This window comes from Asterias rubens, chromosome 3 (assembly GCF_902459465.1).
Source record: "Asterias rubens chromosome 3, eAstRub1.3, whole genome shotgun sequence".
NCBI classification, from domain to species: Eukaryota; Metazoa; Echinodermata; class Asteroidea; order Forcipulatida; family Asteriidae; genus Asterias; species Asterias rubens.
In genome coordinates, this window is record NC_047064.1 from 6,904,828 (window position 1) to 6,920,914 (window position 16,087).

Here is a 16,087-nt window from a genome sequence, read left to right on the forward strand (position 1 = left end):
GGGGTTCAAGTAATCAACTAATATGATCAATTTATCAAATGGTGCGTGAAGGGGTTAAAGCACCCTCAGTTATAAAAGAGTAGTTCATAACCTCAAGAAGGCAACTTTGTTTTCCTGATTTCTCCACCAGAACTTTTCAACAACTGTTTCTGGTTGATTGAATTGTTGCATTTTGATAGAAAATATTTTGTTTGTTTGCTCTCTGCATGAATCCCATGCCTAGAATTGTATCTTAAATTTGTAGACGTTTTGTTTGAATTGTTGGAATGCATGAAAACCATCGAGTGTGAAAATGAGCTGTCTCCTTCTCTTTATATAAAGAACTTTGAGGGGAAAGCTGAATTTTCACACTTGTTTTATCTCAGCCTACTAACAACAAAATATAGTGTCATTGGCCTTCACTCGCAGACTCACTGAGCGGGTATTATATTGGTTGTATTTTTAAATATATTAATCATACCTTATTAATTGTGCATTTCTCAATTGAATTTTACAACGAATCCAGACTGTAAAAGAAATACAAAATAAAAACAACAAAAACAAGAGATATTTGTTCAAACCACAAAACTTATTTAACATAACAAGAACAATAGGTGTATGTGCACTGGGAGTTCAGTTCTGTGAGAGGTGTTTTGGAAAATGAAAATACAAAGGATGGTACAGAAGAAATGTTTGAGACAATTTTGAAAAGAAGCGCTTTCTTCATAACATTACCAATATATTGGAACTTTCAATCTTTTCCATTATCTTCTTGTTCATCGTAACTGCCCCCCTTCCGGAATGCTTTTGGGAAACTAATTTTGTGTTTGAACACTATATACTCATCTAATATCATCATTTTCTGATTCTATTTCGCTAATACGGTTCATGCATTGTTTACTTTAACACATTTGAACTTCATTCATTTCATCAACAGATTTGACTAATCACATGGGTGTTAACTATTTTGTCATGGTCACATTACATGAAAGACTTTCCATCCATGAAGATCAAGATAGTCCAGTTGTTTTAAAATGTTCGGATATTTTACTCAGTTTGGATTTCAAATTTCATCAAGCATACCATCAGCAAACACTGCTTTACAGGGTATCTTTAACACCAGGGCCCAATTTCATAAAGCTTCTGAGCAGAAAATACTAATTGAGAAATTTCTTTGCTAAGCAAAATTTTAGTCAGGCACCAGCCACAACAATGCAAACTTTATTTAATTTGAGCTGGTAGTCTGTTTCTGTTCTGTGCTTGTAAGGTTTTGTGCTTACAAGCTTTATAAAAAAAATTTGAGCTCAGATTCTTTTCTTTATGTATTTTTGATTTTTTTGCTTCTTTTTTTCTTTACCCAATAATTAATTTGTATCTTGTCTTCGTCTCTTTGCAATCTCCACAGCCTAAACGTCTTGAGATCATTCCTCGTCTGTCGCCAGTATTGCCCCCACAGACAGTACTGTAGCCTTTCAGAAGTCAACCGGACGGCGGCCGTCATATCGTGAGGGAATGATGACGTCAATCTCTAGGAGCTACAATCCCGGCCATATCTCGTTGGGCCCCCGCACCATGACCTCCATGCCCCCTTTTAATGTTGGCTCTATTTGCGCGGTCTGCGCTACCATCAGCATTGAGCGGGGGTACGGGGAAAGGATATTTACAGTCATGTTGCGAATGGGTGGCCCAAGCATTTTGACCGGGATTTTAGGAAGGGGTGGTTTAATTGCGCCTGGCTGAGGTGTAGAGTGGTTGGTGTCTTTTTTGAGTCCAGTGCTTTTTTGATCATGAATATGAGGCTTTCAAACTGGTGTTGAAACAGTTTTTTCTTCATTTCGATAAAACAAAACAAATTCAAGTAATTTATATTTTTGAGGTGTACAATTATAATATTTAAAGAAAAAGAAGGGTTTTTTATTCTTGTTTTATTTGAACGACAATGATTATGATTATGATGGATGCGGCCCTGTGTCCTGAACCGTGGGATGGGAACGCGGAGTCTAAAAGAAGCAAGTATGGGGGTTTTTGTAAAGAGTTTTTCTACCTCGATAACCAGCATGTTCTGCTGAGACTGCAAACAGCCACAAAAGGGTTGCTTTCGTTGTTTGTACTTGGTCTCAAGTCGGGGTTTATTCACTCAAATTTTTCGTTAGAAATGAGCTATAGCATGTTGAATAAATCTTTCTTTTCGGGAGAAATTGTGATTCTCGAAGCGTTCAGACCAATTAGCCTTTTTGAGGTATGGCGGACACTTTAGGAGTGCACTGTTTGGTTTGGGCGTACACTGACAAATTTATTCAAACCTTTTTATAGTGTTGAAGCATTGTGTCCGCCATATCTCAAAAAGGCTTATTCAACTCCTGCTCTTCTCAGAACCACCACTCTTCTCCAAAAGGAGAGACTCTATACAAACAAAGCTGAGTCCTTATTGCAATCAAGACACCATCGTTGTATTTTTTACACTTGTGCTTTCTTAGCTGCTTGCTATGTTGGGTTTTCTTCTACAACACTGTGACTTTGGCCGCAGGTGGCGGCAAAGTTTTTTTTCTTCAGGGTTACAAGATCAAAGCAGTTTGAAGATTACACAAACAGCGGTCGGCATGTTATGATCATAATCATTGGTGTTGGACATAATCTAATAGATAAGATGAGGAGTAATTACAAGATGTACCGTGATGTTTTACACAATTTAGTTCTGGGTGAAAACAATGCCGAAGGCATTTGCCTTGAGAAAGTTTTACGGAGACGTCAGTTGGTTTGTCGTGTGTGATAAAACGACAAATTTATGAAATTATTTGTGTATTTTGCTTACATTTTGTATTTTGGATGAAGAGATGTTTGTAGGAGTATGTACAGAAAATCATTGAATCCTTTGATCATTTTTTTCCTTCTCAGGTAGGAAGTTCTCTGAAACGCTGAGGTTAAAATTTAATCCCAAAAAGTTAAAAAAAAAAAGTTACAAAAAAAAAGGTCTTTCATTCAACAGAAGTTAACAGGAGTGCTTTATAGAGCCATAAATTGGCATTGACTTTTTTTATGCTCTTCCTGGAATCAGAATTTTGATTAATTATTTTTAGGGAGTTATTCCAAAACTTGATGTCTGTGCCAGCTTTAGACTTGGTGGCCTTGAATGAAGTTGTACATTAATGAAGTATTTAAATCAGATGAAGTTTTTCTGCTTGGAAATTTAAAAATAACACATGTAAAACGGCGAGCATCAAATTTACACACGCATTTCTTTTAAAAGTGTTTGGCAAAACGGTCTATTGCACTTGGCTTTATATTAAAAATATGTAAAACTAAATAAAGCAAAAAGCCTGCTATTGGTGAACTTTCAGCGAGGTTTAACCAATCATAGGATGTTAGTTTAGGTCGTTACCGGTCTGAGCCAATCAGGATGATTCTCAATGAGAAGAAGAAACAAATGGTGAATGAAAGCAGTCGTTTCGTTGGTGGATTTTTGTTTCTAGGCTGTGTTTTCTTCTATTCATCATGAAGCAAAACAATTCAGGGTATATTCTTTGTAAGGTAACAAAGTGTGTGAAGAAATCATCATTTTTACAAAAATAAATAGATAAAAAAGACAACAAAATGTGTTCTATATAATAAAGTTGGCATTTTCACAGAGGAAATTCAACTGATATTCAGTCTGTGTCTTGTGAGTGTATGATGTTTGCCTTATTTATGAAGAAGAAAATGTATAAAATACAAGGGACCTTGTAGTAGTAGCTGTAATAACTGTTGGGGGTCAAATCTTTATTTAAAAAAAAAAAACACTCTGGTAACATTTCAAATAACAGTCGTCTCTCCGGCTGGTCTCTTGCTATAATACAGTTCAATATTGAAATATCTTTTATGAAAAACAAACTCACCTTTAACCCAAGTCTTTCTCTTCAGTCATTCAAATTGTCTAACGTCTTACTTTGTCGTAAGTAACGGTTACAGGCTTCAGATGTACCTTAAACCATGGCGAACATCAATTGTTTATGAACAACTACAGATGTTTTTCAACTTAGATTCTCCCTTTGATACATTATTTTTTTCTTTTGGTCTTGAATTTTTTAAGGACTTTGCTTTTTGTTTTTACTTGTGGGGATATTTTATCCCCAGAGTTAAGAGCAATTTCAAGGCTGAATTAATGTTGGCGTAAACTCGGTGTGTGAATTAAGTATTTTGTAGAGCAAGGGGGAAACAAAAATGTAATGGGTCTTTAAAAACTCTCATGACTAGCAATGTCAGTTGGTAATCAAAGCATTTATATACTATTCCCATCCCAATATTTGAGCAACCATGTTTTTTTTTCTTATCTTATTTTGAAAACTATGAACAACTATTCAGTCATCCTTTACTATTCAGTCATCCCCCAAGTTGTTTGGGGTGTTGTTTTGTTATTGCACCAACTGTATCTATAGACAAAACTATTACTCTAATTCACGTTGTCGTCGGCCATTTTTCTTTGTGTGCTATGGTTTTACTCCTCACTGAAGTATGGGTTTTGTTTTGTGACTGTACCGAGAGTGATCTATAATCAGTTTGTACACACTCTTCACTGGTAAACACACCCGAGGTGTTCTAAAATACCACACCCTTTATGTTTGGGTGTGGTCTCCACCACTCACAACAGGCTGATTGTTTTTACGCCTAGCTTTGCTACCATTGGCTGGGGGATAGCGGTACACTAGCTACAGAATGAAAAGATTGCCTTTTATGTTCTGTCTGGACCAGCGGTCTGTGTCATTCTGTTCACCAGACTGATGGTTTTAAGCCCCAGCTTTGCTTTTATCTGCTGGTAGCTAAACGGCAGAATGAAAGTATTGCTTTCTGTTCTGCCTGGACCACCATTCTGTGTCATGCTGTTCACCAGACTAATGTTTTTTTGCCCAGCTTTGCTATCATTGGCTGGTACTGGAAACTATAAGGCTTGAAATAAAGTGGTACACAAGCTACAGAATGAAAAGATTGCTTTTCTGTTCTGTCTGGACCACTATTCTGTGTCATTTTGTCCACCAGACTAATGGTTTTACACCCAGCTTTGCTATCATCGGCTGGTACTGGAAGCTAAAAAAGCATGGGGATAGTGGTATACAAGCTACAGAATGAACAGATTGCCTTTCTGTTCGGTCTGGACCACCATTCTGTGTCATTCTGTTCACCAGACTACTGGCAAGCTTTGCTACCCTCAGCTGGTAGCTAAAAGGCTGGGGGATACACCCAAGCTATAGAATGAAAGTATTCTGTTAACCAGCCTATCAGCGATATTTAATCCAATCCAAAGTTCATTTATCTATCTCTGTTCTTATATTATTAGTATTATTATTAAGAAATAATTCTATACTGTTGTCTGATTACTCCAATATTCTTTCGTATAAAGTTAATGGTATTATCGTAGCTAATTAGCTTAAATGTTTTCAGTGTTTTCCTTCATTATTTTTGATATAAGTGCTTATTTGCAACAATTATTTTGTGCGAGTCCAAAGAGTCGAAAATCATTATAGTCTAAAAAGAAGCGACAAGCCCATCAAGTACAACAGCGGTTTAAAAGATACAGTATGGGATTGTAACCTCTGTTCAAAATGGCTGAACATCGAGCAGAATCCAATTATATGCTAAGTTGTTTTGTCAGCCATCATGGTAAGCGCGGGTTCAGTCTCCATTTTAGATAATGATGATTTGTCAAGTTGCAATATGGTTTCAATTTTACAGTAAAAGCCATGTATTCCATTACATTATTTATAGTTAATTCATTCGTTTAAAAGTATTCATTTTTAAGTTTATTCTAGTGTTCTAGTATATTCATGTGCAGATTCAAGCGTAGGTCAACCAAAGGTCAATATGTTACTTTGTTTGTCTCTCTCTCTCTGTGGGGTTCTTCAGTCATTAAAATGGCATCCTGATATATTTTTGTTTTCTTTTATTCTTCGGTCTTTGCTTTAAAATACTATTACTCTATAGGTGTGAATATTACTATGAAGTAATGTTTGCTATTTTTCATTGTTTTCTTCCTATTTAAAGAAACCAGTTCTTTCCCAAATGTTATTCAATGAATCATTGATTTTTAATTGATTCAGAAACAAGAGATTTTAAGGTGATCCTTCATGAAGCCGATTTGCTCAAAATGCCCGAGCAAAAATTGTTTTCTTCTACAGTTTTTTTATAGAATTTTTTTATTTGTTATTTGTGATAATTGTTTCATAATTTCAAATTATTAGTAATAATGGAGGAGTATTCTCTTGCATGTAAATTATTCAATGAAAGTTAGGTAGAGAGTTGTTGTGGTGGGTTTTATTAAAAAAACATTTATAAACTTTTTTTGATTTTGTTATAATTTGTTTTGGAGAGTTAACTTTTGGTGGCAATTTTAAGTTAAATCAAGGCGAAGTGTATGATTTATGGTTTGATTTCCAAATTGTTTGTTTGTTTTTAAAAATTCTTGTTCTTTAATTAAACCAGTCCCTTGGTAAAGCTTATGAAGAAAAAGATAGTGATTTAGTTTTGATAAACTACCGTGCAAGTAAAACAAAACAAAAGAGAGAAAAAAAGGGAAACGGGATTCAGTAGTCTGAAATCTAGATTGTTGGGCATGCAGATTAAATCGTATTGTCAGATGCCTTAAACTATTTTGAAATAGAATCCATTTTTAGGAACCGTTAGTCTGTAGATGAGTATTGTTGATACAAAACAAAATGGTAGCAGGGCAAATGCACACTGCTGTAAAAAATTATTAGAAATGTTACCAAAATAAACGTGGCATTTCGTGTATTTGTTTGCAAGGAAGAGTTGTACATACTTATGTCTACTTGTTTAAAAATTTATGAAGTTATAATGTCATGAATGTAAAGAGATATGAATTGGCCTTTTTTGGTTGTCTTAGTAGTAATAGCTTTGAATATTGGCTGTATTTATTGAAAATAAAAGAATAAAAAATTGATGCATTAAAGTTCCTATTTTTTAGGATAAAATGAGATTTTTCAGAGCTTAAATTATTGATGCAAACAATATTTGTACGGATGTAAACAATTATTATGAAGATAGCAGATTTTGTCCTTTTCCTTTTCAATTCATTATTTTGTTCTTATTATTTTTGTTTATTTAGTATAAATGTTACTTTTGTTGTTGTTTTCTTCATTATCTTCTTTCATCGTGACTGACGACCAAAACTGTAAAATAAAACCCGTATAAATTTGAACTTTTGAGAAATATCTTTTAAGTCTAAAAATTTGATTTGTGGGTTTAAAACTTCACAGAAGCTTGTGTGACACCCTCAAACAATTCAAAAAGGCGTGTTCATTATTATTTCACAAGGTCATTATAGAGGAGGTCAACACTGAGTGTTTAATCTATCCTTGGGGCCCAATTTTCTTCGAGAAAAAAAATAGCTTAGCACAACCAAAATTATGCTTACCAGCATAACGTTACCAGCCAAACTACAATCTTATGTACACAATCTGTGACTGGTATCCTGCTAACATTTGCTTAGCTATTATTATTATTATAGCAGCTATGAAATTAGGCCCTGATTTGAGAACCTCTCTCAATGAGGATAATGATGTACCCATTTGTGGATCATCCTCACACCTGCCAACTTTTCTCAAAAGTGACTGCCAAACAGTAATACACGAAAAACCCTTGCTGTTTTTTTATTTTTCAATTCAACTTCATTTGAATATTGTCCGAATATAGCCCATTTTGTTTTCCAAAAGAAAAACCTGTAGGCGTTGACAGTATGGTTAATTTTTACATAGGCCTTCAGCTAATGTTAGATGGTCTGTATACAATACATGTATGTATAGTTCTGAAGGCTTTTTTGCCTTTCTGTATGGTATGAAATATACATAAATATTGGGGACAAAAAAGTAGTGTTTGATCTTAATTCTATTGTCTATTTTAATAAAGTGACGAGCTTGCTATAAAATGTAAAAAATATTGTTTGAAATTGTTTGTGTGTGTGTCTACTGTCGTCCCTTTCATATGCCCTGCCCACCTCTATTTCTCATTTAGTTTCTCTTCAAAGACACTGGGCACCTTTGGTAAAGTGTCAAAGACCATGCAGTAGGCCTATTCTCACGTGGTGTATCCCAACATAATGCATAAATAATAACAAATCAGCTGTAAAAATTTGGACTCAATTGGTCACGAAAGTTGCAAGAGAATTAATGAAAGAAAAGCACCATTGTTGGTTGCACAAACTTTGATTGGGACACAAACTTTGAGTGTGATCTCAGATGTCTAACAAAAGGCTTCGGGCCTGAAGTTATTAATTACTTGTTACCAAGTAAGTTTGTATGCTAACAACTATTTTGAGTAATTAACAAAGGTGTCCAGTGCCTTTAAAGTGAGGATATTTTTGATCACTACTCTGAAAAATAACGACCATAATGTAATAACTTAAAGACAGTGGACACTTGGTAATTGTCAAAGACCAGTCTTCTCACTTGGTGTATCTCAACATAAAAATACATAAATTAACAAACCTGTGAAAATTTGAGCTCAATCGGTCGTCGAAGTTGCGAGATAATAATGAAAGAAACACCCTTGTCACACGAAGTTGTGTGCTTTTAGATGGTTGATTTCATGACCTCAAATTCTAAACTTGAGGTCTCGAAATCAAATTCGTGGAAAAATACTTCTTTCTCAAAAACTATGTCACTTCAGAGGGAGCCGTTTCTCACAATGTTTTGTACCATCAACCTCTCCCTATTACTCATTACCAAGTTAAGTTTTATGCTAATAGTTATTTTGAGTAATTACCAATAGTGTTCACTGCCTTTAAGGAGCAATGTGAGGTCGCTGATTAAAACCTTTATAGAAACGGCCCCCTTTGAAGTAATTGAATAATGATGAAGGTTTCAGGGAAGCAGCCTTTCTATAGAGGGCGTCTGAAACCACACAACTCTATTAAAAGGTGTATATTATTGTGTGCAACTTCAATGACCAATCAAGCCAATTTTCATATGGTTTGATAATTGATATGTTGGGATACACAAAGTCCAAATTAATGGGATATTGATATTCATTGCCCAAAGTCCCGGACCCTGCCTTTGAAGAGAAAACTTTGTTTTTCTGGTGGTGTTTATTCCAGAAGGTCCCTATTTCATGTCCGTTAGGGAAAGTATTACCTTTGGTTTGGAACCGTTTGACTGTTTTATAATCCAAGAAACAACATAACCTTTGAAAATTTTCTCTCAAAAGGTGGTCGCAGATTTTGTGTGAATATAGTTATTAAAGACAGTGGACACTATTATTATCAAAGACCAGTCTTCTCACTTGGTGTATCTCAAACAAAGCATAAAACAACAAACCTTTGAGCTGAATCGGTTGTCGTAATTGCGAGATATTAATGAGAAAAAAAACACCCTGGTCACAAAAAGTTGTGTGCTTTCAGATGCTTGATTTCGAGACCTCAAATTAATTCTAAACTTCAGGTCTCAAAATCAAATTCGTGGAAAATCACTTCTTTCTCAAAAACTATGTCACTTCAGAGGGAGCCGTTTCTCACAATGTTTTATGCCATCAACCTCTCCCTATTGCTCGTAATCAAGAAAGGTTTTATGATAATAATTATTTTGAGTAATTACCAATAGTGTCCACTGCCTTTAAATATTAGATAGCAGTCTACTAGTTTACTTGGAGATCCCGCCCACCTGCCGACGTTCAGGACGCAATACACAAGAGGGGGTTGCATGCAATTATGTCCTCTATGCAATACTATCCGGCGGACATTATTGCATGCCCGCCAGACGGCTTTGCATCATGCAAACGTGTCCACCCGGACACAGTTGCACTATGCAATCGTCTCCGCCCGGTGCAAAACAGTCCTAAAGTTAAACGCCCTCTATTGGTCGACGGAAGACAAAGTACGTTCGCCATTATTTTTACAAGCTAAAAGTGTACGGTCTTCACGTTGTAATTTGTATTTCATATTAGCTCTGTCGTCATCACAATGGAACCTGAAGCTTACGACAATATTGTCCGGTTTTTAGTAGCTGATGGAGCGAGTGCTAGCCGTTATGAGCGTGACAGCAGTGGAAGTGATCGAAGAGTTATACGGCGGAAGATAAAGAAATTTAGAATGGAGGCAGGTCGACTGTACTATGGCCACCGGCAGGTAAGTCATTCATTGTTTTTAAGGAGACCAGACAACTCGTCCGTCGGACAACTCGTCCGTTCGGACAACTCGACGGTTCAGACAACTCGACGGTTCGGACAACTCGACGGATGATTTATTCAACCGTCAGACAACTCGACTTGGGGTCAAGACAAGTCGACGGATGGCCGTGACGGTAGCCCCACTTGTGAGGCCAAGGATGCTATCCTTGGCCACACAAGTGGGGCTAGGGCACCTAGGCCGGGCTAGGGCTAGCCCTGACGGGCGCTCAGCGCGGGGCGGGAGGGGGTAAATAGCGGCATGGGGGTGGGGATGTACTACTCCTAGAACTATTTCGGTTTCGTCCGGCTATAGCTGGACGAAACCGAAATAGTTCTGGTGTCATGTATTTTCAGAAGGATAACAGGAAAATTGTTCACAATCAAAAACTGAATGTTTTTTTTCAAATCATCTATCCAATTTTTAACAATAAACACTTACACTTCAATTCATGGTGTGTTGAAATTTTTAAATTTTTGGCTTTACATTGCGAGAGACAGTCCGCCATTAACAGTGCTGATGCATGCACGACTTCGGAGCAACGTCATATGTTTTCACACCTTTCATTGGTTGGTATTTTATTGAATATTCAGAAGCTAGTATGGCGTGCAAAATAAATCAAAAATATTCAATTACTACTTAACAAATTGAATTACATTTTTGTTCTAAAAGGCATTATGTATGGCTACTATATTTAGAATCCAGAGATATCATAAGCCATGAAAGTAAAACACCCCATCCCCCTTGAAGCACACACACTTCATAACAATTCGTTTTCCCCCATTTCAGACCAGATGTTTGGTTTCAGGAGATAAGAAACCAATCTTCTCTTTAATGTAGACTCAATATTTATTACGATTATCGGAATTTATTACAGTATGCAATTAATAAAAATAAAAGGAAAAGTTTCCGTATGGCGCCACCACTTTTTCATTTGAAATGAAATAATATAGTATCTAAATTACCTCAATGAGATATCCCTTTTTGTAAAAATGAGTGAAAAAGTGGTGGCGCCATACGGAAAGTTATCCAAATAAAATTGTGTCATTTTCACTGAAAATATTTTTATTTTTTTCCCCCATAATTGGCTCACCATAGAATCCCAAATATTAACCACCTCACGTGATCCATCTAGTGACTAAAGCAGAATGAAACTCAATCTAGCAGATAGTATTTTTGTTTTGAACTTTCGAGGTTGGATGATGTTTCTTTGACTCATTTGAATGTTGGCATAATAATGCACTAGTGATTTGTTAAAAAAATCAATCATTTTATAAATTTTGTAATTGTAACTCATGTACATGTATGATTACTTCCAGGTTGTGAGAGGTGACGATGAGAAGAATCTCATACTGCGGAACTTGCATGCTGGAATTGGAGGAGCACACCTGGGAATCAACAAAACGGTTTACAAAATTGCCGAAAAGTACTACTGGGTTGGAATCCGCGCTGATGTACAGGAAGTTATAAAACACTGTGATGAATGCCTTCAGCAAAACTCCAGGCCTGAAAACTCCCTCAACAAGCCAAGAGCTTCAATATTAACTCCGATTCCTGTTAGCAACAAAGCGTGGGACTTGGTTGGAATAGACCTTATTGGTCCGTTAGTGCAATCTGATGATGGAAATCGCTATATAATTGTTGCAACTGAGTATCTAACCAAGTGGCCTGAGGCAAAGGCTATCCCCGCTAAGGAAGCTTTTAGAGTTGCAGATTTCATTGACGAATATATCGTGTGTAGACATGGTTGCCCTGCGAAAATCATTATAAACCAGGGAAGAGAATTTTGTAATGAGTTAAATGAGAGTGTCTTCACTAAGTTTGGGATTGAACATGAAGTAACATCAGCATACCACCCCAAGACATATGGGCTTACTGATCGGTTTAATCAAACCTTGTGCAACTTGCTGGTGAAGAATACCGACCAAAAAAGTAACTGGGACAAGGTCATCCCGAAAGTTCTTCTTGCTTATCGTGCAAGTAAGCAGAAGTCCTCTAAGTTCAGCCCATTTCTCCTCAACACTGGTCGCCAGATACGTTTGCCTGTTGAGCTCGATGGCCTCAGTGATAGTGAGAATGATCTTGATGTAGACAAGGATGGGGATGGCTTCAGAGATACTGAGAATGATCTGCAAATAGACAAGGATGGTAATTTCGAAGACCGAATTCAGAACCTGGTAGAGCAGCTCACATCTCAGTAGGATTTAAAACTTTACATGGTGGAATACATGTACGATATGAAAAGGTTTGCGGTAACACCATGTAATGACTATCTCTAATGAGTATGGGGTGGTTCTGAAAAGAACCGTTGGTTTCAACTCCAACAGTTCTTTTCTCCAACAGCTCTTTTCAGAACCACCCCAACTCATTAGAGATAGTCATTACATGGTGTTACCGCAAACCTTTCCATATCAGCTCACATCTGTAACACACGCTAGAGCCAAGGCAGCCAGAAACAACAGTAAAAGTTTTCCACCAGATCAAGAACGTGTTTTATTATTGCACTTATCAGCATTCTACATACCTGTATTCTACAGAACCATTTTTTTGGTTCACATTAATTGTGCTGTAAAAAAAACCTGGGCTATCTGTGATTGTCTTGTACCTTCAGTCTACAAACAAACCAATTCGCACATATTCATGTCCAAAGAAATGCTGTTCAGTAATACTAATAAACATTTCTCACAATTGAATCTTTTAAGTCTGATTATAATAAATAACTGTGTAATCTACATCCATGTTGTCTTTGCTTGTCTTTGAGTCTTCAAAAGTGCCCCCATCTGCTTGTTGAAAGATGATACACCTAAAATATCATTTAAAGGCAGTGGACACTATTGGTAATTGTCAAAGACTAGCCTTCACAGTTGGTGTATCTCAACATATGCATAAAATAACAAACCTGTGAAAATTTTTGCTCAATCGGTCTTTGAAGTTGTGAGATAATATTAATGAAAGAAAAATAACCCTTGTCACACGAAGTTGTGTGCATATAGATGGTTGATTTTGAGACAAACAAACCAATTTGCACATATTCATGTCCAAAGAAATGCTGTTCAGTAATACTAATAAACATTTCTCACAATTGAATCTTTAAGTCTGATTGTAATAAATAACTGTGTAATCTACATCCATGTTGTCTTTGCTTGTCTTTGAGTCTTCAAAAGTGCCCCCATCTGCTTGTTGAAAGATGATACACCTAAAATATCATTTAAAGGCAGTGGACACTATTGGTAATTGTCAAAGACTAGCCTTCACAGTTGGTGTATCTCAACATATGCATAAAATAACAAACCTGTGAAAATTTTTGCTCAATCGGTCTTTGAAGTTGTGAGATAATATTAATGAAAGAAAAATAACCCTTGTCACACGAAGTTGTGTGCATATAGATGGTTGATTTCGAGACCTCAAGTTCTAAATCTGAGGTCTCAAAATAAATTTCGTGGAAAACTACTTTTTTTCTCAAAAACTATGGCACTTCAGAGGGAGCTGTTTCTCACAATGTTTTATACCATCAACCTTTACCCATTACTCGTTACCAAGTAAAGGTTTTATGGTAATAATTATTTTGAGTAATTACCAATAGTGTCCACTGCCTTTAAAGCCATTAGGTAGGTATACACTTTTGGAACAGAAAAAGAAAAAAATCACAGATTTACAAATAGCTCACAGTGTTTACAGAATATAATGGTGAAAGACTTCTCTTGAAATATTGTTCCATGAAATGCTTTACTTTTTGAAAAAACAATTATCAATTCTCGACCGAGAATTACGGATTTATCTTAAACACATGTCATGACACGGCGAAACGTGCAGAAACAGGGGTGGGTTTTCCCGTTATTTTCTCCCAACTCAAGATGACCGATTGAGCCTAAATTTTCACAGGTTTGTTATTTTATATATAAGTTGTGATACACGAAGTGTGGGCTTTTGGACAATACTGTTTACCGAAAGTGTCCAATGGCTTTTTAAAAAAAATGAAGTGGTTTGAAATGGCAGTCCCAGACCATTATGGTTATAAATTTTAGCCACAAGATAATCATTCTGAAATAAACACTTTCACTTTATCAAAACCACTTTATATGAAACAAAATTCTGTAAGCCTCGGCTTCCAGATGATGCCTCCATACTCTATTTATGTTTTTCCCACCCTCATTATATAGCTTAACTTATTGGTCATTCCTTATAAAACATTGTTTGTACTCATGAAGTATGGAAATAAAAATAATTTTGAATTAAATTGAATTGAAAGGTCAATGTGTGTGATTCCTTGGCTATATGAAGGTCATTATATAGAGAGATCTTTGGAGTAAACCTTGCGTGGAAAAACAACTCGTGAACGTGTGTCAGCCAGACCACAAAATAAAACAGCCTCGGATGTTCACGAAGCACAATATGTAGGGGGGGGGTTTACTGGGGTGGGTGTGGGCAGGGTGGGTGTGGCCGGTTGAAAACACGAGAAACATAAAAAGTATATAAAGAGCTTCAAAGAATCGTATTTATGTTTCCCCTTACTAAGGCGCAGCTATATCCCCAAAGAATTGACTTCCGATCAAGGAAAAGAAAAGTAAGTTCAGTTGTCGGTTAAAGGGTCCAAGCACGGAGCAGTGTAGCCCACCTTGTTGAGCTGTAAATGGCCCCGCTATTAACTACGGTCTCATCACTGGCGACATTATTATGGCGACAGTGATGAGACCGATGTTAAAAGCGGAGCCATTTACAGTTCAACAATGTGGGCTAGGTAGGAGCAGTGTGCCAACACCACATTGTTCTCCCTTACCCCTTTCAACACAAAATATATAACCATTTCCATAGCGATTGCGAAAACACATTCCGCTTTATATGAGTCATGACTTAGTGACCGTAGTCCAACCATGGTCCAACATGTGACGCACATAAATACGACAAAGCTTGGAAGTTGCCCTCTATTTTAACAGACCACTCCTGTCATGTCCTGCACTTTTACCCAGTACTCTGTACTATTAAATGAACAGTAAAACCCTGAGCTTTTGTACATGCGTTCGATGTCGGCGGTCGCGAGGTTGTGATGTAAACACAAAAAACAGAGAGGTCGGGATCTTTCCTAATACGCTTTGATTGCGATACTGATAACCGAGTATAGGTGAATCGGGTCGGTAAAATCGATACTGCTGCTATTTTTGGGCAAAAATCCCTCTATGGTTTCCATGTGTCTAGTTACTGTTGTTCAGAAAACCTTTGTTGTTGATGGTAAAGTTACCGGTAGTTGTGGGTTGTGGGTGTGTGCATTATTGTGTGTGTTGGGTCCGATAAAATACAACCATGCTGGTAGCGGAGCTACTCTTAGCATTTGTTGCAAATTTTGTTTTGTTATGTTTGTTAATTTACGTGATTTCCACATAGTAAAAATGAATCTTGAGAATTAGAATGGGAAATGTTACATTTCAACTGAACAGATAGTACTTAAAGGCAGTGGACACTATTGGTAATTACTCAAAATAATTTTTAGCATAAAACCTGTCTTGGTGACGAGTAATGGGGAGAGGTTGATGGTATGAAACATTGTGAGAAACGGCTCCCTCTGAAGTGCTATAGTTTTCGAGAAAGAAGTAATTTTCCAGGAATTTGATTTCGAGACCGCAAGTTTAGAACTTGAGGTCTCGAAATAAACCATCTAAACGCACACAACTTCGTATGACAAGGGTGTTTTTTCTTTCATTATTATCTCGCAACTTCGATGACCGATTGAGCTCAAATTTTCACAGGTTAGTTATTTTATGCATATTGAGATACACCAACTGTGAAGGCTAGTCTTTGACAATTTCCAATAGTGTCCACTGCCTTTAACCAAAACACAATCCATTCATCCATAATAAAGAGTATTTCGGAAAGATTCAAATATTTCATAATTAATTGTATGATCTTTTGCCAATTTGTGCATTTTTATATAAAGCTCAAGTTTTTAGGTTTTGTATCCCTACTAAAGTC

The 16,087-nt window shown here is 36.5% G+C and overlaps 1 protein-coding gene across 5 annotated transcripts in view; it reads left to right on the plus strand.

The window, feature by feature from the left end:
* LOC117287835 overlaps positions 1-7,414 on the plus strand; it is a 56,213-nt gene extending 48,799 nt beyond the window's left edge. For all 5 annotated transcript variants that reach the window (XM_033768377.1, XM_033768380.1, XM_033768379.1 and 2 more), the window contains one exon: positions 1,385-7,414. Coding sequence is in view for 1 of the 5 variants with exons in the window: in XM_033768380.1 (XP_033624271.1) it covers positions 1,385-1,447 (63 nt within the window). In the remaining 4 variants the exon portion in view is untranslated. The remainder of the gene's footprint in view (positions 1-1,384) is intronic.
* The last annotated feature ends 8,673 nt before the right edge of the window (positions 7,415-16,087 follow it).